Source organism: Diadema antillarum, unplaced genomic scaffold (genome assembly GCF_040938485.1).
Source record: "Diadema antillarum isolate AM-2024a unplaced genomic scaffold, OU_Dant_1.0 seq00001536_RagTag, whole genome shotgun sequence".
In the NCBI taxonomy this organism is placed as follows: Eukaryota; Metazoa; Echinodermata; class Echinoidea; order Diadematoida; family Diadematidae; genus Diadema; species Diadema antillarum.
Window position 1 is genome coordinate 945762 of NW_027272268.1, and position 24316 is coordinate 970077.

The following is a 24316-nucleotide window of genomic DNA, read 5'->3' on the forward strand; positions in this document are numbered from 1 at the left end:
TTGACAATCCGTCAAGTAATTGCTGCAAATTCAAAGGTTATGACATCACATTACTGAAATGTCTGGGGGAAAGACTTTACTAAATCTAGAGGAAATCGAGTAACTCACAATTAAAAATGAAAGCACAAAATACTGGAGGGTTTCCCTCACAAGAAACATTCCATTCCGCTGTTTCATCTGCCAGCTTGATCCCTGAAGTCCACAGTGCTTTGATGGAGACTGCGTTCACACACCAGACAACAGCTGCACTCATTGCAAGTGAAGTTTTGGCACACAGGTTGGAAAAAAAAAAACCACACACACACACACAAACTTCTTCTTTAATAAACATGAAAATTTGATGCCACATCAAAGCTTGAGGGTAAACCTATAGGCATATTGTAGCTATCAATTGATATAGATGGTTCTGTAAAAGATGAAAGAGATATTCAAGTGCTACTTTGACTGTTCTTAAATTTCTACATAATACATAATGCTTGTCTTATTTCTGCAACTTACAGAGAATCTGATGCCAAATCAAAGCTTAAGGGTAAACCTATATTGTAGCTACAAAAAAAATTCACAAGTGAATTTGTAAAAGATAAAAGATGTATTCAAGTACTACTTTGACTGTTCTTCAATTTCTGTATAGTACACGGTGCTTTTCAAACTTCTTCAACTTACTACTGAGAAGGGAAAGGCACCCTACAGAGAAAAGTTCTTAATGTTTTTGTTTTACTTTCACTGCATTTTGTTTTTGCTTGGCAGTAGGAACAGACTTAAGACTCTGACTTCACTTTCACCAATAATTTGACTTAATTTACTATGTTCAGAAAAAGCTTATGATCTTAATGTAGAGGAAATTAAAGTGTCAATGAAGTGCATTTCTTTTCTACGAGAACCAAGTCTAAGATTTAAAGGGGATGGCTAGTAACTGATCAGTGGGAATCAGTGGGAATGCTGAGGGGTGATTGTTCCCATCCTTGTGGGATTCATTTAAGAGTACATTATATATCTATTGTTGTGTTAAAATCATTTGCTTCAGAATGGTCTCATATTCAAGTAATGTGCAGTTTAATGTTTCCAGGTAAGCGTCCCTGGTCAGTGACGGGGCATTAATCTGCACATTACTTGAATATGAGACCGTTCTGAAGCAAATAATTTTCACACAACAGTAGATATATAATGTACTCTTAAATGAATCCCACAAGGATTGGAACAATCATCCCTCAGCATTCTCACTGATTCCCACTGATCGGTTACTAGCCATCCCCTTTAACAATTCAGATACCAGCACTAGGAACCAGGAAAGTACATTAATTTTAGCCATAACTTTAATTCACAGAGAAATGTGAACATGGCTGAACGTGTTCACTTTTTCTGTAGCCAATCTTGACCTTATGTCTCTCAGCAGCCGTTTTCAGTCCCCAAACCACCCCTCTGCCTTCCAGCAACCAAGTATCCCATGGGACTAGACAAGGTGGCCCATGATATGATACGCTGGAGTCTACATGCCCACGGCCATTTCTCAAGTTCAACCCTGGGTTTTTTGCCGAAGTCAGATCTTTGAAGCCAGCATGGTTCATTTAAGTGCAATCATTTGAAATACACACAAACTATTTGACTGAGAGAAAATAGAAAAGAGGCAACTGTCTTGCTCATAGACTCCCCAAAGTCTACCCACTTGTAACCTACAGTCACATGGGGATGAGATACAGAGTTTGTCACATCAAGCATTCGCTTCTCCTGCTTCTTCCATGTAATCACTCAGCACCTATGTTTGCCCAAACAGGTCTAGCCGGCAACGGCGATGGGCCGACAATCACGCAGCGATTACCAGCTCCTCTTCGGCAGGTTGGATGAATAAGAGCTGACAGGGATGCAATTAAGGGTGCTGACAACCTGGGATTTCTCCTAAAATCTATGGTATTTTTACCTCTTTGAGCACTCCTATCAATGTTGGTGTTGTACGGATAACCGCGCGGGACAAACTGTTATTCATGGCATGTTTTGTTTTGTACAGGTGTTAATTTTTTGTGTCAGCCTTACTCCAGGAAGTGATGTATCAGTTTAACAGTCATCCCAATGTGTTTACCATCAACACATTCCATCAAAGTGTTTGACACTGCTTTGTTCTTCAAAAGGAGGGTAGGATTTCAAATATGACTTGTTTGTACCTCCAGTTACTGACACACACACACTCACACAAAATGCAGGCTATGTGTGGCAACTGCACGCTCGTTCATGAGATGCATGTGGCAAAACAAGCATTGTTTTTTAAAACATGAATTATTTTTTTGAGACCACATAAAGATTGTTTTGACTTTCTATCCTAACAATAAATATATAGATACAACTGATGCAGACCTGTGTAATGAACAACTTAAGTTATCAATTTACCCAGCCATGCACAAAATGATTGCACACTAATATCTATAGACATATATACTATTAACACTGGGGACAGATTTAGATAAATATCTGAACCCTTCACAGACAAGATTTAAGTTTTCTGAAAGATATGACAGGCAGAGCTCAAAATGGTAATGGAGTTTGACAGCATTCAGTGGGCACACAAGTAAGATATTTTTCATTAAAGACAGATCATATCTGAGCAGTTATTATGACAAACCCTTAAAACTCAACTCTAGATGGGCAACTGACTTAATGTAATCATTTTCCAGACAATCAGCAGAGATTTAATATGGCTCTTGAACACTTGCGCTGTGGTATCATTAGACAAGATGAATCTAATGTGAAAGGCTAGACCCTCTGTGCATCCCAATTACCCTTGGAGGAAGTGTGGTCTTTCAGAAATGGAGTTTAAACAAGCGAGGGCTCACTCACTTTCTCGCGCTGACAGAGACTGGTCGTGATTGCACAGTTCCTGTCTGTCATTAGAACAACTTCCCAACTTTCTACCCTTTGGCCACGTGCTTGGCACCCAGTTCCCCTTCTCTTTCATAGATAGTTTTCTTATCCTACCCCTTCATCTCCCCAGCTCTCACTATTCCAATCATTGATTTAACAAACTTTCCTCTCCTATGCCTGGCTGTCATTCTTCCCTACTGGTGGCGTAGGCTAAGTGTTAAGATAGATCACGTACATCCACGCAAATGTCAAAAGGTTAATCCTCAATAATATTTTGGTTCTCAGCACAGCATAAGAAGAATCTCCCTGAATGGCATTTTGTAACTCCTTGTTTCACACCTATGCCTGGTATGCTTGTTCCAGCCATATTTGGATGCACAAAGACACATTTCAGTACATCCAGTGGGTGGGACAAGCTAGAGTCGTCCCATGGAGTGTTGATACTGGACATATTCTGTTGCCATAGAAACCAAGGTTATTTGAAATGAGACAAACAAGAAGGAACAAGACCAAAAGTGCAATGTAAATGGGCAGTGTACATTAGGCCTGTAGTCGCTTTAAAATCTTCATGGTGTGCTGTGATATTGCTGCTTCTCAGTCTTGTAATTTCTTAGCTTTGGAATGAATATGCTTGCACTTATCCAACCAAAATATCAATGGCTAGAGTGTAATATTCCTTGCCTTCTGTTCGATCTCTTTTATTGCCCAAAATATTGTTTGCTAATCTTCTGGTTGCAGGAGCTCCCTTATTTCAGCAAGAACTGACTGTTTGTACAAATGTACATCAAAGGATGCATTTCCCCAAAGATATTTTGAAACTGTTTTGTTTACATTTCCTGCCATAAAAAGAAATCTAGATCTCTCCACAAACATCCATGGCAAAATCCTCTATCCTATTCATTCCATATATTTTGACATGCCATTTGTATATAAATGTCCTGCTTATTTGAGGGATAGACTAATATCCTTGAGATACTTATCTCTCATATCATAAAATTCTGTTTTCATGTTGTATGCCATTATAGGAGAATGATGAATGAATCTATTTTCATGTCTTAGGTGCATTCTAGAGGACTGAGAACACAATGCCAACATAATAATTCTCTGCTGGCATTCACCTTGTTGCTAACAATGCTCATACGAATCATCATATTTGCGGCACATTCAAACACAATGTCTGTACAAGCACACAGCCTCTGGGTAGAGATTGAATACACAGTGGCGGATCCAGAGGGGGGCGCAACCGGCGCATGCCCCTCTTTAATTTTCGTTAAAAACAAAGAAAATAAAAAGAAAAAAATGAAATGAAACCCGGAAGTGGCACCAGAAATATTAGTCACGCCCCCCCCTTTACAGAATTCCTGGATCCGCCCCTGATACAGAGCATCAAAGGGGAGGCCCCTTTTCATTTCAAGCATTTCAATTAAGTTTGCTGGTAGGAAGGCTAATTCAGAGACCATTTCCTCACTGGTAATTTGTCTCTAGATCCACCCGTGCCCTACAGCTTACTTCCAGGGGTCACTCGCATTTACAATTCATCACCCCCGATCTGGTCTGAGCAATGAAATGCGGTGTACTGTCAATATTTGAGCAGGTGTCGATGAATGTGAGAGGGAGACGCTACACAAATACAGGAGGTCTTACTGGCCAGAAATAACAATTTATGGAAGGGACGAAGTAGAAAGAAGTCTCAACTGAGGGCTTATGAAGTCTCAGGTTTTGCAAGGTGAAGGCACCTGGGAATCATCTGCATACACCAAGTTTGGTTTCCTTCTTGCTAAGAATGTTCAATTTCCCTACATAATGTCCTGTGCTCCTGATACATTTTTTGAAAATACATGCATCTTAACATTTCGGATCATTGTTGATACATTAGCCACCATACACTGCATATGAAGTCTATACAAGCAGTATCTACCATGTTTTTCCTACATGATTTCAATCCATACACAAAGTAAGCATTACACAACAATAGATATCAAGAAACCTAAATCCCATATGCACAATTATTTTCATGCAATGTATTAATTTTGTGGTTGCCCGTTTCTACGTAAATTCAATATCGATTCATACAGGTATAAAATCAATTAAAATCAGTTATTTTCAATGGGTCTCTCAAGAAAGTACTGGCGTCTAGCACTAGTGTTGTGAAAGATGAAAGATCGCAAGCAATTTATTTACAAGTTATTTCATTCTGACAATGTGACACTGATTAACAAGGACTAGAATACCAAAATACATGACCTTGGAATAGTAGAAAGAAGGCCAATATATATATATATACATTCTCTTGGTTCCCTAACAATGTGAAAGTATATACTACAAAACATGTCTATGCAAATCACAGACAAATTCATGTAATATGCATGGTGTATCACTGTCTTAAGAGGTATGTGGTAATCATGGTGTAAATAGCATAACTTTGTCAAATACCATGCAGGTTGACTGAACACTAAACTATGTTGACAATGCACTGTAAAATACAATGTCAAATTTATTTCATTCTGACATTGTGACAGTGATTAATAAGGACTAGAATAATCAAAGACAAGACCTTGGAATAGCAGAAAGAAGTAAAAAAAGAATATTCTTTTGGTTCCCTCTAATGTCAAAGTACAGTAAACATTAGATGCAAATCACTGATAAATTTGTGGAATATGCATGGTGTATCATTGTCTTCAGAGGTATGTGGGAGAATGACTCATGATGTAAGTGGCAAAGCTACATGTCATACCATGTAGATTGACTGAACACTAAAGTATGCTGACAATACATTGTAAAATAGAATGTCAAATTTATTTACAAGTTATTTAAGGACTAGAATACTAAAAGACATGACCTTGGTAAAGTGGAAAGAAGGTAAAAAAAAATATTATTCTCTTGGTTCAGTAACAATGTCAAAGTACAGTACAAAACAAGTCTGTGCAAATAACTGATAAATTTGTGCAATATGCATGTTGTATCATTGTCTTAAGAGGTATGTGGGAATATTACTCATGGTGTAAGTAGCAAAACTTTGTCAAATACCATGCAGGTTGACTGAACACTAAAGTATGCTGACAATACATTGTAAAATAAAATGTAAAATTCTGTTTACATTGTAACTCACTTTGATAAAAGTGGAACTGAAAGATATCTGGTTATGAGATTTTTTTTCCCTTTTCTGTTGAGTCTGCTTTGTAAATCCACTGGGCTGCGTCGACAATATACAAACACCATCAGCATGCACAGATTTCATACACGAGTAAAGTTCCATGTGGATCCAGTCAACCATGAATTTAACGAGTGTAAGATGAGTGTGGTCAAGTCACAGTTCTTAACTGCAGCGGGTTCATACCCAGATCACTCACTACACACTGGTTTACCGCACACATTTATACTGCCCAGGAAATGTTGCCTGTATTGCCATAAGGAATAATCATCTCTTAGAGGGTAAAAAAACTCATAATACTTCACATCATGATACATATGTGCATAACATAGCTTGAATATCAAATTAAAGCGGCAAATCAACCATAATCTCATGTCTGCCATGATATGTATGAGTCATGTTATATTTTGTCTCATATTCTTGTAACTGTATCATTTACAGGGTATATTTCACACAAGTGTTGTCATATTTGTCAGGAACTTAATGACAATAAAGTGGTGATGACACATTAGTATGCTTTGCTTGAGTACACAACATTTTATTCACTTCATCTACCTCTAAACATTCAACACTTCTCAATTCTAAATTTCTTGTTAAAAGACTTTTAGTTTTGCCCCTCATGCTGCTGCCTACATCATGAAGGTGATAGAGAGACATGAAATAGAATTACGGACAGACAGAGATATTTCATCTACTTTTATACATTTTAGCTCTAACTATATAATAGGATAACATGTTGCATATCCAACATGATTCTTAGACCTCATGAAAGAGCACAAACATTTCTTTCCAATAAGAATAGAAACAAGGCTCTTTTCCAATTACCACTTATTTCTCTCTTCTGTAATTTAGAAATGTCAAATTTATGCACACCCAGCTACATAGCACCTTCTACCCCCTCCCCTATTAAAGAAAAATGTGCTTGTTGAAGGACTGTTCCAACCTTGTATGTTGGATACAAGTGCAAATGTCTTAAACTCAAGCTGACTAAAAGGGTGGGCACAAAGGGTCCATACAAGCATGTCTGATTTGCCAGCTGCACTATTGAAAAGTCACAAAAGCATCAATGCAGCATGATCATAGCTTCTCACTCAGGTTCTCACAATGAAGTGTTGACCCCATTATATCCTAGGCGCAGTGCACCTTTTCATGGCTAGCAGTCTTCAGCTGCTGGGTAAATTGAAAACCAAGACAGTAAGAGATGTGCCGGGGAAAGGGGGAGAAGAGAATTTGAGATGTTGAGGGTAGCAGGGAGAGGAAGGAGGGGGATAAAAAGAAGGCAGAAGGAGAAAAAGGAAGGATGGAGTGAGGTTACATCAATGAAAGGAAGAATGAAAAGGTGGAGGGAAATACTGAACGGGTTTGCTGTGAGAAACATGAACAATGAATCTGTTCATGCAGAGCATATGCCCCATCGTGGGAGGTTGACAGGAATTGAATTCAATCATACAATGTTATGTTGTGTTAAATTCCAAGTTAGTCAAATGCACATCCTCCAGCGAACTTCAATACCGGTACATAAAAACAGCAAAAGATGCAATATTGCTTCACAGGGAAGTGCTACTACACACTAAATGTTTTACACAGTCATACCATTAGAGAACCCTACAAACATTGCACTGCTTATTGACTTTACTGGAGATGGCAGCATGATAGGCAACATTAATTTATTTTTTCACCTTTTTATGGGGGTGGAGTTAGTGGCTGCAGAAAGCTGAAAGTAAAGTCATCAAAGTTCTCTGATACACATTTTGATAAAATATAAATGTTCCTGAGTTTGTGGTGTGTGGACATACTCACATCAACAGAATTAAACATTGGATTTCGGGGACCTGTAATTGCTAAAGCACACCCAACACACACACACACACACACACACACACACACACACACACACACACACACACACACACACACACACATACATACTCTCACTAACTTACGACACAGATATTTCCACCTGCCCGACGATTAACTTCAGGTCAAGGTGGTGGACATAATCAATATCCTATTTTTGATAATTCACACCAGGACACACAATTTTTTTTTTTTTTTTGGTGCTGCAACACAAAAGTAATGCTCACACCAATAACATCATTCCCAATTCTGACACGGATTTGATTAGAAAACAAGAAGCATAGGGATCGATGCAACAAATATTTCTATACAGTATGCTGAATATGATCACAATAAGATTAATCTGCAAGCTTGTTTGGCAGTTCAAAGGTATTCAAAACACAAGCATATGTGATGCCAGCTTACTTTGCTAGATTGTTCACTTTTGCCCACAAGGTGGCGCTATTTAATTCATATCACCCACGTAAGGTTGAATGCACACTACCCATCACACCACACTAATGGGCAGCTTGCATTGAGGACGTGGAAAAGTGAAGAGCAAAAGAAGACTGGTACTTTGCAAAGCACCAATCAAAATGATCCAAGGTATGTAGGAATACATTTAAACACACTACTGATGCAACAATGCAACATGAATACAATTCACAGCAATGGATAACTTTTTTTTTTTAACACACTTTTTTTTTTTTTTTTTTTTTTACACATTACAATCATTCAGAAATATGTGACTGCAGTAAAATCTAAAGGGAAAAGTAAATTTGGTTTCAGACATACAGCAGAGGAAGTCTATCAACATTATAATAAGGTTTAAATGAAAGATAGGTGGCCAGATGTATGTGATGAAGAATTCATAGAATGCTAGATTCATGTAACAATCACAAATATGAGTTCAAATGTTTGGTCCCTTCTCAATGCTGATCATGCAAGAAACGTGGCTGGTCAATGTTACGGGTCAGACTTTTTCTCCCTCTAGATTAAAACACTCAAAACTGGTGATTGATGAGGTAAACTAGTATCATATCATCTATTAAATGTATAAGTACAACCTTTAACCCTCCAAAACAAGACCACATGATCCCCCTGCTGCCACGCCTCCACTGGCTCCCTGTGATAACAGTGTACTCTATATTAAACACTGGACTGTAACTCTCACGGCACCTGCACAATCAAGCCCCCCTCTAGGGCGGTGATGTTGCTCAGTCAGTAGCGAGCCTGATGATTGGAGTTCAATTCTCACTGAGCCTAGCTGAGCACTGTTGTGTGTAATCATGCCGTCCCCTCCAGATAGAGGCAACAACACTGTTCCTCTGGTAGGACATTCAGTGGAGGTCCAGTGTGTGACGGAATCGGGGGGGGGGGGGGGGGGCGTTTGTCTAGTTGTCAGCGCAGCAATTTCAGCAAAATCCTTGGTTTTGATTGGCTGAGATGCTCTGGTCACTGACTGTTACTATGGTGATTCAAGTTGTCAGCGCTGACAAACGTTGATGAAACACCCCCCAGGACTCATATGCGTAAAAGCTCCCACTTCATTCATCCATCGCAAAGAGCAGGGTGCAAACCTGGTGAAGTGGTCCACCCACATACCCACAGCAGAAAATGGGCGAACGATGCTGACCCCTCATGGGGTGCCCCCTGGTGACTAGCAATAGTCAGCAAAGGGTATCAACCAGGCATGTTGTGCCATATAAAGAGCACTCTTCTCTCACCTTCTCACTCTGTATGTCCCAGTGTTCCTCCATTAACCCATTGAGGACAGGCTGATTTTGCTACAACACTTATTTCTCATAGACACTTGCCCGAGCATACTCGGGACTCCACCTCAGTGGGTTAACACACAGCACTCTCTCCATGCAACCAGAACATCATGAATTACTGGTTAGGATGACAGTACTTTCCAATCTCATACACCTCACTATGGCATCAGCTTCAATCAAACATTCATAATGTACCCTCACTTTGGAAAGACATATAAAAACTTCTTCCTTCCTCATAACAGTTATCATTGTTCCCATGATTACTATTTCACCCTGTAAAGTTCTGTGCTTCTAATCCATGACAGAGGCTTCTACATATAATATGAACAAATATTGTCATTATCATCATCATCATCATCGCCACCACCACCACCACCACTACTACTACTACTACTACTACTACTACTACTACTACTACTATTACATGTACACTATCAGAGATGAATCATTTTGAAGAGTTACATTTGTTTGTTTGTTTTTTGTCAAATGTCTTGTGAATACTCACTCAGGTTTCTTGGCAGCAGCAATAATGTTTCCCTTCTTGGTCTTCTCGGCAAGCTTCTTCTTGTTTTCTTTCCTCTTTTCCCTCTTGGCCTTCGCTTCATCATATTCTTCTACCTCTGTAGGAAGGAACATTGAAATCCAATTTCGTCACTGAATTATTGAATGGTCAATAGTCATTTCACAATGATCACTTGCCCAATCATTCAATTCCTTTCACGTCTTTTTTTTTCCCTTGGACAAACTTCATGAAAATGCAGACCTACTAATGCACTTTATACTGTCAGCAGCAAAAATGGTTAACTTTACAACATTGTATTACAACAGGGATGTGTAACTGCTTACTGTGTTTCCTAAAGGTAACTTTCAAGAGAAATATTCCAATTCTTTGAGCCTATTAATGAACTTCAAGCTGATTAATTCCTCTATGCTCAGCATCACCACATGAAAATGACTGTCCATGTTTAGCATATAACTTACATTTATGTTCAAGCACATCAAAAATTTATCAATTCCACAGCATACTCGTATTGTGGACTATATCCTCTTGTGATTGGTCGAAAGAGTTTCACACGACTACTGCATATGCATTTTCAACTATTTCAGAATGTTGGCATGTTTGACACTCCATGGTATACTAGTTTGAAAATGACAGCATTTTCTATGACAACCTTTTCCACATAGTACACTATTTATGAAATGATAACACAACTATACTTGTGATGAACAATCAACTCCCCCAAATTACGAGTATTCAGTGGCCATACGCAAGCTTGAATACCAATCACGGAAAACTCTCGCAGTGTCACGGCTACTATGCTTATAAAATTCCTATCACTGGAGTCACCTCTGCCAATAGTTGTAATCAGAAATTCTCAAGGCAAAGCATATTTGTATACTATACAGGATGTTTGCTGATGTAACTGACAGCACTTACCACATAATATTAATTGTCTCTCAGACAGAACTAATGTAACATTTCACGAGCTCCATTGAATTTCATACCTTTTAACTTTGTAATTCCATTTCTTCTACATCTGACTAGCTCCTTTATCCTAGATTTGACTTCCTTCTCTTCTGCAAAAGAAAAGAAAAAGAAAAAAATGGAAAGAAGAAAAGTCAGTTGACAGTATAAAAGAGCCAAATTTTTACCAACATATCTCTCGCAGCTAAATGTTCATATCAAATATGAGATAATTTAGCTATCATAGAGCAATGTTCACAAAAATCACATCCACCAATTCAATAACTCAATCTAGCCGTTTCAATTCAGATGACGTTAAGGGACTTTTTACATATGGCTATTTTACGAAAGGAAAAAGAAATAACGAAAATCCCACATCATTACCATAGCAGACATGTTATTGAGAAATATGATATCACAGACATTTTGGTGCAGCTGGCTACAGAATTCAGCACAGATACAAGTTTCCTGGATTTTTTTCTTTAGAATGAAGTCTTACAGTCGGTAATCAATGTCCATAATACCTACTTGGATTCATAAAAAGAGGCAATCCCATGCATGGGAAGTACATTATTTCAATGCAGTCACAAAGAGATTGGCCCAGAAATAAAGAAGGAATGGAAACACAATCACGTAGCCATGTGTTACCAATATAGCTCAGGTAGCGCATTGTCATAATGCAATATTTTCTGCCACACATAGGGTGGTATTCTGAAATCCTTCCTACGAAGGAATTTGTTCCTAAGTCAGGATTTTTTCCTATATGGTATTCTGAAAATCTTCCCAAGTTTCTTCCCGAGTGTCTTCCTCACTTTTTTCCTAAACTCAGAAAGATATGCAAATGAGAGTGAGATATGCAAATTTCTGACTTACGAAGAAGTTGGTATTCTAGAATGCACTTGGGAAAGAATTTTAGGAAGATATTTAGGAAAGCCCCGCTCCTGTCCTAAGCCTACATTGTGAAGTTAGTGTAGCAAGCTGCAAAACATTGTGATAGGCGCTTGTAATTCATAGCGCGCAACATTTACTTTATTGCGCGAAATGGGCATGAGAAAAGGGACATGCCACGCACACGTGTATTTAACCATACATCATAATAATATGCCATTGTCATTGGTTGGTTCCTCATGATACGGCATTTCGTATTGGTTTAAGAAAGGATGTGGGCAGGGATACGGATGGCCTAATTTGCTCCTAGGAAGAAATTTCAGAATACCAATTCTGTCTTTCCTAGGCACTTCCTAACTTTCCTACTTAGGAAGAAACTTCGGAAGAAACTTTGGAAGATTTTCGGAATACCACCCCTGACGTCAAGGCTAAGAATATGAAAAAAAGAATTCTACTATGAAGCTGAACTTACTCTGGATGTTGTCAAACATCTCTTCCAGGTTGGTAGAAGTCAGGAAGCGTGCGAAGGGTTTCAACTTTTCCCTGAATTCCAGCTCTTCCTTGGAAGGTTTCCGTTTTGTAACTGCTACGCAAACAACCAACAAAGCAAAACAAAAAATGGGTACAAGTTACATGCTTCATTTAAATCATTACTTGAATATGAATGAAAATGAATATATCTATATTCTTCAAATACAAAGACATATATTATGGTTCATATACTTCGTCAGAGCACTGTTAACCAATCAATTTGATAACTTAGCAGATATATATGTCTTAACTTGAATTAGCAGCACCCTTGGAGATTATTTAAAATTAAGGAAACAAAGTGTGAGCACAAGATTTTAATATGCATGTTAACTTTATTTACAAGCTTGCATATCATTTTCCCAATCTTGTTGTTTTACATTGTTTTCAGTTTAAAAAAGGAACTCAGGAATTATTTGGTCTTAGGGGCTGGTATATTCTTGTATACTTTGGAGACCACTGGATAAATGCTTAGTGCAGGTTCATCAAGAAGTCTGAAAATAATCCAAAGTTAGAAAGGTATTCATTGGATATGTGGGTACCATAATAGAAAGGTATTCATTGGATATGTGGGTACCATAATAGACGGACACCAATGAAGTATTACTTTCAATGAAAAACTCTGACCATCCCATAAACCAAAAACTTATAAAGTTTATCTGAAAACTACTGTATATGCTGTTATTTTTGCGTGTAGATATTTTTGCGAATGAGGAGGTCATAGACATTTTTGCATGATGTTGTTTTCATGAATTAATACCGATGCTAACGTAGATGTGCTTTTACCCTAGCGCATGGAGACATTTTCGCATGTTGTTAAATTTGCGATCAAACTGTGGTTCGCAAAATTCATGAAAATTAGATTCCCGAAAATAACAGCTAATACAGTAGTCCAGTGTCCCGACAAAGTAGACATGAATACCACATTTCCAGTTTGTCAAACTCCTTACCCTGTGGCTTTTGCTTCTGGGACGACTGTGGGGGGCTGGGTAGGGCGGATGGTGGTAATGATACTGCTGCGGTGATGAGGCCATTCTCTCTCGCTATCGATTTCCTCCTTCCTCTTTCTTTTAATCTCTTTGAATACATGTCCACATGGGCTAGCTTGAGTGCTGTGGGAAAACAAAGATTTGATTATGATGTCACACCATACAAATGTGAATATTCCACCAAGGCAAAGACATGTCAAGAGAACAAAAAAACACCTCATTCTGCTGTCATAGTTTGACATCTACATTTAGGTAACATTATTCCACATTTCCCCATTAAACTTGGTCAGTCATTGAACAGGAGAGTCCAGCAAGGCATAAGGACAAGCAATTTCTGCCGGATATTCCAATTAAGATTCCATGATGCTACCATGATCATCATCTTTTGAAAGCTCGATGTGGTGCTACTCTTATTTCATCTAAACAAAATACAACCTAAGTTGAACAAGATTTAACAAAGCTGCCTCTAATATTGTACTATGGCAAAATACTCAAGTATAGTTCAACACAAGGGAATAACAATTGTTGGCAAACACAAGGAAGACACGACACTGTCCATAAAGCTTTCTTTTATCTGCATAAAGAGTCAAATCCGACAGACAGGTAAATATGAACTGCCTTTAAAAGATACATCTGTATGCAGATATTAGATACTCAGCATTCCTCACCATACTGTAAAACACAATATTTTCGCGGCATGAAATTTTCGCGAATTGGAGCCGACAGCCTTTTCCGCGGCATGAAATTTTCGTGAGTTAACATTCTCTAACATTCAGTGCATATAGTGTAGACAAGAACTTTCATGTGCATCTTAATTTCGCAAATCTTGGTTCTCGCGAAATTCCCGCAATTTAAATGCATGCAAACATTCCTCGTTTTACAGTATTTTCTGAAGATCAAAATGTGATACGTCAGCAAATGAGGTTTCGTATTCAATTTACTTACATATGTCCAAGTCGTCATCTTCTTGCGTTATTGACAGATTGCTTATCAGCGTTTCTGCATCGTTGTCAAACTCCTATAATGAAATGTATTGGTGCAAATTCAAATTACATTATCTGAACTAATATCACTCAGGTACATTTCTGATTTAAATGCCATGTAATGTGCAGTACAAGCAAAATGATTTCAGAAATGTATTACATTACTCTTGAGTAAGCCATCATGTCACTACAACAATCAATAAAACTGTAAAGGACCATGACTGAGTATGAAAATGCATGGCAAGTGAAGCTCCAGTCTGCATGCTGCAATAATCAAAACAAAGGCAAAAATATGCTAAAATTTTACACAAATCTTACCTAATTAACAAATATGATGAATTGATTACAAGTCAAGAAATAATGGAGAAATGCATTTCAGTTCAGTTGAATTTTTCATATCTGATAACTTATAGCAAAGTGCCATAGTTCTTCATCTTCTTCCAAACAAGACCAAAATACATCTCTGATAGTAAAATCAATGCCCAATTGACTCATTCTCAAATAGACTATCATGGCCAGATATTCTTTTTCTTGCTAGCAAGTGTACAATCATGACACACACTTCAAAAGCAAACTAATAAATGTTACTCCAAGGAGGGAAGCTACAGGTAATAGCAGGCTTGGCATACCCGTTCAAAGTCATCTCTGAGAGGCATATAGCAGAGTTCTTGTTGCTCCGTCACGGTCAGGTCCACTGGCTTGAAGGTTGCTCCTAATGTAGGGGATAAAGGACCTACACAGGGAAACAGGAAATGAACAATTCCATTGGTTTCAGTCATGGCGGTAAGAGTGAAAGAAAAAACAAACAAACAAACCTCCTACAAAGAATATCACTGACTTAACTTCAAACAAGAAAGTGAAATGATAGACACACACACACACACAAATGGAAAACCACATCAAACTGACTTAAAAATCTTGATATAAAAACTTCATGAAGGATTTTTATCTTCTGATAAAGTAATCAGAAGATCAAGTAGAGTCCTACTTCAAAGTCAAAGGCATTAACTCAGAAAGGCAGTTATCTCTTTGTTTGAGCCAGTCAGATGGCTTTGTAATCACTCAGGAAGTTCTAAGGTCAAACTGGGGTTATCTGCAGCACTGTGAGAAAGTTCACAGCGCTATCATAATTGCCACATTGTAGCATTTTTCATGGGTTAAAGATGGAAGACGAGTAATCATAAAGTTTTGGGGTCTAATGCAATTCTCACTGCCCGAAACCTATCTCTCAAAACTATATTACGAATATACACTGAAATTGTCGATGTTTTGTTGTAATCTATATTAATCATGCACATACCCCTGATAACTATTTATGAAAACATTGCCACAGCAAAATTCATACAATTTCAAATTTGTGAAATACCAGGTATGTATATTCTTTAATAGATTTCATGAAAATTAGATTGTGAAAAATGAATGTGATTGAAAAAGTGGATAGATTGTTGATATCAAAAAGAAATCTGAGAATCCCAGCACTTTTAAGAATGTAGTTTCTAAATAACTGAAACATAACAAAACGATGGCAATCAACTTAAACAAGAACAGTTTCAAGTGAGACAGAGTAGGGAATTTGGCAAGGGTTACTGACTCCAAACATGGGCTGCTATGTGGCACCAGCTATGTGTGATGCATATGGCATCACATGCCTGCTTTCTATTAAAGACTCCTAATATTCTTGAAGTGTCTGCATTGTGGGCTTAATGGGTAGGTATGGATACATAAATAAAGAGTGTGTGGAATCAAACATGTAGCCCAATCAAAAGGCAAGTTAGAAAAATGCAATTAAAAGGAAGAAAGAACTGTATGGAGGCTACATCAAAACTTATATTAATGTAACATAGCATAATAGTAGTAACTGTTGGGCTAATCATCATCTTATAACCCTGTTCCACAGAGATTTTTCTAATCAGTCACTCATCTGCAGGAACTTTTTTAAAATTAATTATTATTATTATTTTTTTTTTTCCTTCAGACTTGTGTTGGTCAACTATCAGGTCAGTGTCAGACAAATTGGGTGTGATCTGATGAGGCTAGATCATCCAATGAAGGAACGAAGCTCAGAGCTTAGTTTGCCATCGGACGCCATTTCCAGTCGCAAATCCAGAGTGTCGGGTAAGCATCGAGTCAGTCCAATACGTGTTGAGTCAATCTGATGCATGTTAGATTTGTGTTATGTGACTGTCAGGCATGTCCAGCTAACGTCCTCTATGAGAGTCTGTAGATTTCTGATGATTAAACAGTCACAAGACAGGATAACTAAAGTCTAGTTTCTATAGGGGTCTCCTGGCATTGGTATCACCTTTGGTGAGCCTCGGTGCAAGTCTCTTGAGTTTGTCAGATCAGATTTCATCGGAACTCATCAGAATGCTGAATGTTTGCACTTTGGGGATCAGATGAGCTTCCGATGGTCAGTGCAATGGGGGCTTTACAACTTACAACTTACACAACTATTGTTTTAATACTTACCATCTTCGGGTCCTGTATGATCAATAACCTTGGACACACGATTCTCAGGTAATGTAACTGTAGAAGACAAGCAAAACCCACAATGAAACTTTATAAGAATAAAATTGTGTTATATTGTTGTGAATTTCAAAGCAATTTTATTAATTCAAACTTGAAATGACATTAAAGACAATCATCAAACATAAATTTTCTTGATATCATGAAAGTAACTGATATATGACTGATGCCACTGCATGACTTTAGTAATAATCATTCCACTATACTTCAGTGAAAAAAAAAGAATGACACTGAAATGGATGCATGATACTCTTTTTCATGATAGCATTATGGGACATTTAAATGCATTTGCTCATTGGACAAAGAAAGGAGCAGTGCTACCATTTTTAGTTTGCAAAGTGTTACCATAATTCCCATTTCTGACATGATTGTACCTGTCACCTGCACTTAAGAATCAAGACAAGGAAAAATGTACCTTTGCCAATGTTGCCTTGAACATAGAATGTGTTGTAGTGTTCAGCACATTCTTCTTTTGTCTTGGAAACAACATGGTTGCCAACTCCATCCCTGCAAAGAGAGATAACATGCACGTAAGATACAAGCAGAAAGTATGTGTAATTACGTACAAGAGGAAACCTGTGAATAAATGGGCTGCATGAAACAGGTGAATAAAAGCGAACTTACATCTGTGCAGATGGCCAAATGAAAATGATAATGAGATTCATGAAGGATATAGTTCTCGTTGTAAACATAAACCTATTTACATTGTATATGCACTTTCCAAAAAAAAAATAATGGAGAATATTGAATGGCATTAATCACATCTTGATAGTCAGTTATTATTTTCAATGATTCCACACTCCTTACTTCCAGAAAGAGAGAAAAAAAAATGTTAACATCTAATTGTGAAATATATAACAAAATATGGAATGTTACAGATACTGTCATTCTATTTGGAACTAAACTGCTAACTCTATAAAATTTATTTACAAAAAATCATAAAAGTGAAATTAGTGATGTCATCTGCAGGTCCTCATCCCGTTCAATGAAAATTCAGGGATTTTTTTCTTTCTTTCTTTAAGTACTTCTAGAATTTATTACATACATTCACACTATGCACGGTAGTACATGAAAAAGTTCTGAAATGTATATCCTCAACCAGTATCGTTAAGTACTCACCAACCAATGATATACATTCTTTCTTTTTTAAAGAATTTGTAGAGTGAATGGCTTAAGAATATATTGTGCCTTAAGTGACACATTTGATTTTCTTCTTCTGACTACAAGCATCCTGAACACTGTAAATCATGAATGCATAACTGCAGAAATTGAATATTCAAGTGACTTGTCCCCCCCCCCCCCTTTTTTTTTTTTCATTAACCATTACAATCTGAAATGGCAGTGTAACACTTAGACTAGTCTCAGGCAAATTGCTAGTTTTTCTCTTTTTACTCAGTCAATGTGAAACAAATATTTGAATCTTGTACAATGGGACTCAATATTTTTTTTCTCAGAGCAGCCTACTCTCAACAAGCACTGTTCGGTCCCTTTGTTCCACTTTCTAACGCATTGTCTCATATTATCTACCAACGGAATAGTTTTATTATTACAGAGTATCACAAAGCAGTGTTAGTTTCCATGACCCTAATAAAAAAGGAATGACCTTGATACACACATGAAACAATACTCATCATATTGATCATCAAAATGAATTACCAATTGCAGCTGGTATGAAGCTATCGTCAAAAAAGTATGTCCTCATATCTATATTCTCGTTTGCCTGTCTTGTTTGAGACTGTTGCTATAACTTGCCTTTGTTCACAGTCAGTCTCTGTTTTGGGTTGTATATTTGATGATTGTCTTTGGATTCAGTCACTCGCTATGCTGTTATTGTGCAATACAATTGTGTGTATTTACCTTCTCAAGGTTCAGCCTTGTAAGGCTAATGATGTATGCTTTTTGTTTAAAACTATAACATATTAATGTATATGTTTAATGTTATTTGTAGAGACCATTTTTTTTCTTCTTTTCTTCTTCTTGTAAGAAGTGCAAAATTGATAAAGTTAACCATGACCTTGCACATAAGTCAATTATCTGAAGGGTATGCCTACAGTATACAATAAACAACACTGAACTAATGATCACAGTATGATGAAGAGCGGTTTGTGGTAACACCACGTGTATGTAGTCCTTGAAAGTATTGTTGATTGGTGAAAGAAAAACCTAGAGAGAAAAGAGTGGAGAAGTGAATAGACATAGGGAAAGTGTAAGGAAGGCAACTAGTGACAGTCGAGGGGAAACGGTGAACTGGAAATTGAGGTTCCACCAATGGAGACTGGAGAATAGGAGACAGGAACAGTTTTAAGGAAGAACAGAGTGAGAATCAGGTATATAATTTGAAAGTCAGTGAGATTAGAAAGATGAACCACAAAGGAGGGAGGAGATGGGGAAGAGAAAGACAATCATGGGGCTTAGAGAGAAGATTTAAAAAGATGTGAAATTACGAATGATGCATCATGAAATAAAGTAAGAGAAAACAGAGACGGTAAAGGATTGAAAATGTGGACAATATCTGACAGTCATTTTGTTGATCTACATGTATGCATTATGAGGATGTTATCTGCACTCAGAAGTGAAAAGCACACTTGATCCCTTCTCACCAATTTCCAAATCCAAAGATTTCGATGGCTTCCAGAAGGCAGCTCTCTTCAGTCATACTCCACTCACCCCTTCCTCCGGCGGGATATAGTGCATTATCCTGCCATCAACAGGAAATATGGTGGTTGGTGAAAAGCGGATTGAAAGCATGAACAAGAATACAAACACAACCAAGTGATCTCATGTATTCAAGATTATTCTTTGTTAACCTAGTCCGTTATCTCACAGCAATTCATGGGGGAAAACACAAATAAACATTACTAGGTGCAATTATTGTGACTAAATACTGCACTGCAGATTAATTGCCAATCTTCTCTTTCTCTTAAAAATGCATGTATATCATAAAATATTTACATTTCAAACATGAACTATTGACAATACCTCTCATAAATATGCATGAATACAAAGCGTATTTTGAACATATATTATGAATGTAGTCAGAGAACTAATTTTCTAGTTATTGCTGCTTTGAAGTCATTGACACCTGCCTGACAAACCTATCAAGATTCAGTGCAAAGTCCATTCTAATTGATTCTAGGGTAGCTGCTTCAGGGCAATTATGCTTTGTATTCCTGCACAGTATCCCAGAGGCACATTTTGATATGCCAATCTCTTGACCAACTACAGTTGGCATTCTAAACCCGATGAGGACGAGTCCCGAGTATACTCGGGCATGTGTCTATGGGAAACGCAGGTTGTAGCAAAATTGCCTTGTCCTCAACGGGTTAATGAAATGTCTTGCAGTCTGATCATCAAGAAGTTGATGTTGTACATACAGCAGATGAAAATAGACCTACAGTTTCTGTACACATACACTGCACTTTTTGGATATTTGATATCAAATGTCTAGAATTACCATGTGTTCACTCACATCTATGTTTTGCCTGCACCATTTGGTAAAATGACTTTGTACAAGGTTAGAACACTTCAAAACACAACAAGTTAAATCCCACATCTAACTCTGAGTGAGGAAACAAAAGCCTGTAAAGTACACAGTAATCAATGTCCTAATTGCATATTTACAAGAAGGCATGAATCAGGCATGAATAAAAGAAATTGAGTGCTCATACAGATACTGAACTAGGATATGAAGAGACAATATTGTATCTCACACACTGACTGGAATACCTACACTAAGTACATCAGACACTGGTCATACAACTGCATGAGCCATCTACAAATGGCACAGAGATGTCATAAGAGCACTTCCTATCCAAAAATACATGTGTATCACATGCACACTTCATGTCGCAAAGAGAGAAATCATTTGAACGGTAACTGTGCATTCAATTCAAGCAAAAGACTAAAAATCAATATGAGAGATATCGGAAGGTACAGTGCCTCAAACATCTAAAATCATGGTAAGCTTAGGAGCTACTGGTTGAATACCAAGAGCCTTTTTGCATCAAACAAGACATGCTATACATTATTTTGTAGAAGTGTTTGATCTATGACACTATATAGGCCTACATTGACATGCACAGTAGAAAAGCACTTCTAAATTACAATGATCACTTAAAAACAGACACCATATAGAGATTTTGATGATGCTTCTTTACACTTGCTTGTAAGTAATACCTACAGCTCGCATCTCAATAGAGCACACTGCATGGTAAGTCAGTATCCAGTTTATCCCTTTATACACTGTATCAGCAGCACAACACAATTCACTATCACTAATTCTAATATTTTTAAACATGACAGCACACAAACACACACACACACACACACACTTCACTCTACACTACCAGGTACACAGTTTGGCCTTATTTCCATAGCAATAGCCATTAGCAGTACATCCTCAGTACAGCTCCAATTTCTCATCAAAATGCGATCTAATCATGATTCCTGCTGCTGTGCATTATGCACACCAATGCAGCCACAAGCTCCGAGACAGTACATTGACAGCCGGTGCATAATGAAGGCGTGTGCAGGGCAGCTGCCCTGGCTCCCGACTTCAGCGCCGATGAATGATGTCTCACTGATTGGCAGACACATGGAATTCTGTGAATGGTCGGTTGGGGAGTCATTACTCCTTGAGGGAGGTGTGTCATTATTGTACACAGATATTGACAGTTGAGGTTGAAACCACAGATCAGTCTGTTTTTACATCAAGTGAGTATATACACTCAGTGTTATTAAACATTAGACCTTTCCCCCATCAATTCTCCCTATCCTCATTCTCTCTTCCTCTTTTTCTCTCATTTACTTCCCTTTCCAAGTAACTGCCATGTACAGTGTAGTGCATGAATACAAAATGGGGGTACACCTACAGTCTGTATATACTCCTCCCAAAAAGACAGTACATGCTAATCCTTGGCTTTTAACTGCAGTTTTCAACTCTTGCACCTGAATCACAATGCCTATGACTGATCTACACTATGTATCTGTGAGGATAAATTTACCAGCTTGGTAAGCTAACAGAATACTCTTGAATTTGCATTGTAGATATCAGTAAATAGAATCTGGTTTGCACACAGTCTCTTCAAGACGTAGTATCATAGCTTAACATAGAGATTAACAACATCAAAGCCGTGTTGGATCCACAATATAATGGCATGTAGTGTATTTGGGTAGTACACCTGTAAATGCTTCTACCTTTATCTTATCTGTAATCACATCGGTATGAAATACTGTGATTTTCATTACAAACACACTGTAGGACCCTACACCAATTCTTTAACTCATTTTACATTACACCACCCAATCTATCTCTGCCCTGAGCAGACAGTGTGCCTACATCCATCTATGAAAATAGAACTGCACATGTTTCACAGGGTTCAATTCCAGTACAGCTTAACTACACGCAGCGCTGGCGACAGCGCTGCACCTCTTTTCCTTCGCGGACGTTGTTATCGTTCACTGTTTCCTTCATGAATATCTTTATTAATCGTGGAAAACTAAAATATAAGGAATTATCGTAATCTATGACCATCATTCAATAACCGGTATGCGATTTTTTGTTTAATTACGTCTAAAACTTACCGAAATCTATGGCTGAAATCAGGTCTGTAAACGTCCTTACTGCTTCACTCCTCATCTGCGTGTTATATGAATGGCATTCACTCTCGTATACTACAACGTAGGTAGTCGGGGCGGAAGTGATGAGATAGTCGGATGACCCCGACTAAAAAAGTTCAAATCATTGCCGGTGCAGCACGCGCGGATCTACTACAAGCTTTACATAACACATGAAACGCACGGGCGCACGGGCGTACGTAAAAAGCAACCACTTCTGAATGCGCATGCGTAGTAGTTTGTTGCTTTTGTGAAGCTCTCGAAGGAAAAGATGCCACCGCACGATCTACTCCCAAAAATTCAACAATAATGTCTGGATACCAACAAAACGCCGAATTCAACTCAACCATCAGGAAAATACGCTGTAGGTAAGTGTTGCAAATTATATTACTCTTAAAATCATACAACATAAAAGGTATTTTATGTGATTTTGCCGTCAATAGTGACGGTCGTTTACAACGTTGAAACACTAACACATGTCAGACCCTGTGCACAGCACAGTGTCTGGTCAGGCTAAGTACAGCTAAACAATGTGTGACCTTGTACTCACAGAAATATGAACTTCAAAGACACTCACTCACTACTAAAGTAAACATGACCTAAAACCATCCACTCAGCAGCACTTTATACAGATTGCCAGGCAAAGACAAGTTGTGCTGAACTAAGTCTGATACATGTGTATGATGTTAATACTCCGTGTCAGTGACAGTGATTTGCTGACCATTAACTACTGGCATGTCCTGATTTATCTAAGAAAAAAATAATAAAATGAAGTTATCACCAAATGATCAACATAGACTTCAGCATTTCAGCTATCACTTGCTACAATACTGTACATATTCTGCGTGATAAATCAGATTCTTCTATAGCTCCAAATTGGAAAAAAATATCTCTGTAAATTCTTCTCTTAAGACCCAATAACATGCATCAAATCTCCTTAATTTCCTTTACCCATACTTGGTTACTCCATAAGTAAGGAAAATCCTTTTATCACACAATACCCCTGCATCATAATGGAGAAAAATAACACTTGTTTGCATGTGGAGGGAAAAAATAACTTGGATGGCCTGGGCATTTAAGGTTACTGAGCCATTGACTGGGATGGGATGAGGGTTATGCTTCAGTGGTTTTGGGCATTTAAATCTGAACCTTTTCAAAGGCCTATTCAGGAGAGCCGAATAATTGTTCCAGCACAAAAGAAGGTTTAGGTGTCTGAAGGAAGAGGTGCCTCCTATACTATTCAGATTTTAATGTAGAAAGCAGAGAAGGGGTCACACACATTTTCCAGAGCTGCACAAAATTTGAATCTTGTTGTTTCCATAACAGCAGTTGATCTTTCTACAAGATGGAATAACTCAAAAGTTTCTTATGTTTGTAAGTAATACAACAGTAACAATAAATTTTTTGGTCAAATTATCTCATTGCATAATTTCATCTAAAGTTATAAGAAGTGACTAATTCAGTTAAACAGCTAAGGAAAATCAAACAGATTTCTCAAGTTGTAAGACATCAGTCTACAAAGGCTCGAAAGGGATATCAGAAAGAAAAATATATCTAATTTACAGTGTGGTGAGTTATAATCTAGTAGTGCTCTACTGTTGCTATAAGATTGTTGGTGTAATCATCATCATCATCATCATCATCATCATCATTAGCTTACAAGCCCACATTTCAACAACACTTTTGTGGATATGAAATGAAATGCATAA

At 37.7% G+C, this 24316-nt stretch overlaps 1 protein-coding gene across 2 annotated transcripts in view; it reads right to left on the reverse strand.

Moving 5' to 3' along the window:
• The window catches only part of LOC139710493 (transcriptional adapter 2-beta-like), a 54392-nt gene that overhangs the window by 25701 nt on the left and 4375 nt on the right, over positions 1–24316 (reverse strand). The window contains exons 4-12 of one of the 2 annotated variants that reach the window (XM_071622408.1): positions 19592–19689; positions 17407–17498; positions 16935–16991; positions 15095–15198; positions 14428–14500; positions 13444–13605; positions 12438–12548; positions 11119–11190; positions 10118–10232 (exon numbers count right to left, since the gene is read on the reverse strand). In XM_071622408.1, the coding sequence (XP_071478509.1) occupies positions 10118–10232; positions 11119–11190; positions 12438–12548; positions 13444–13605; positions 14428–14500; positions 15095–15198; positions 16935–16991; positions 17407–17498; positions 19592–19689 (884 nt within the window). Of the gene's footprint in view, positions 1–10117; positions 10233–11118; positions 11191–12437; positions 12552–13443; positions 13606–14427; positions 14501–15094; positions 15199–16934; positions 16992–17406; positions 17499–19591; positions 19690–24316 lie in introns of both variants that reach the window. The other variant, XM_071622407.1, reaches the window with a different exon arrangement.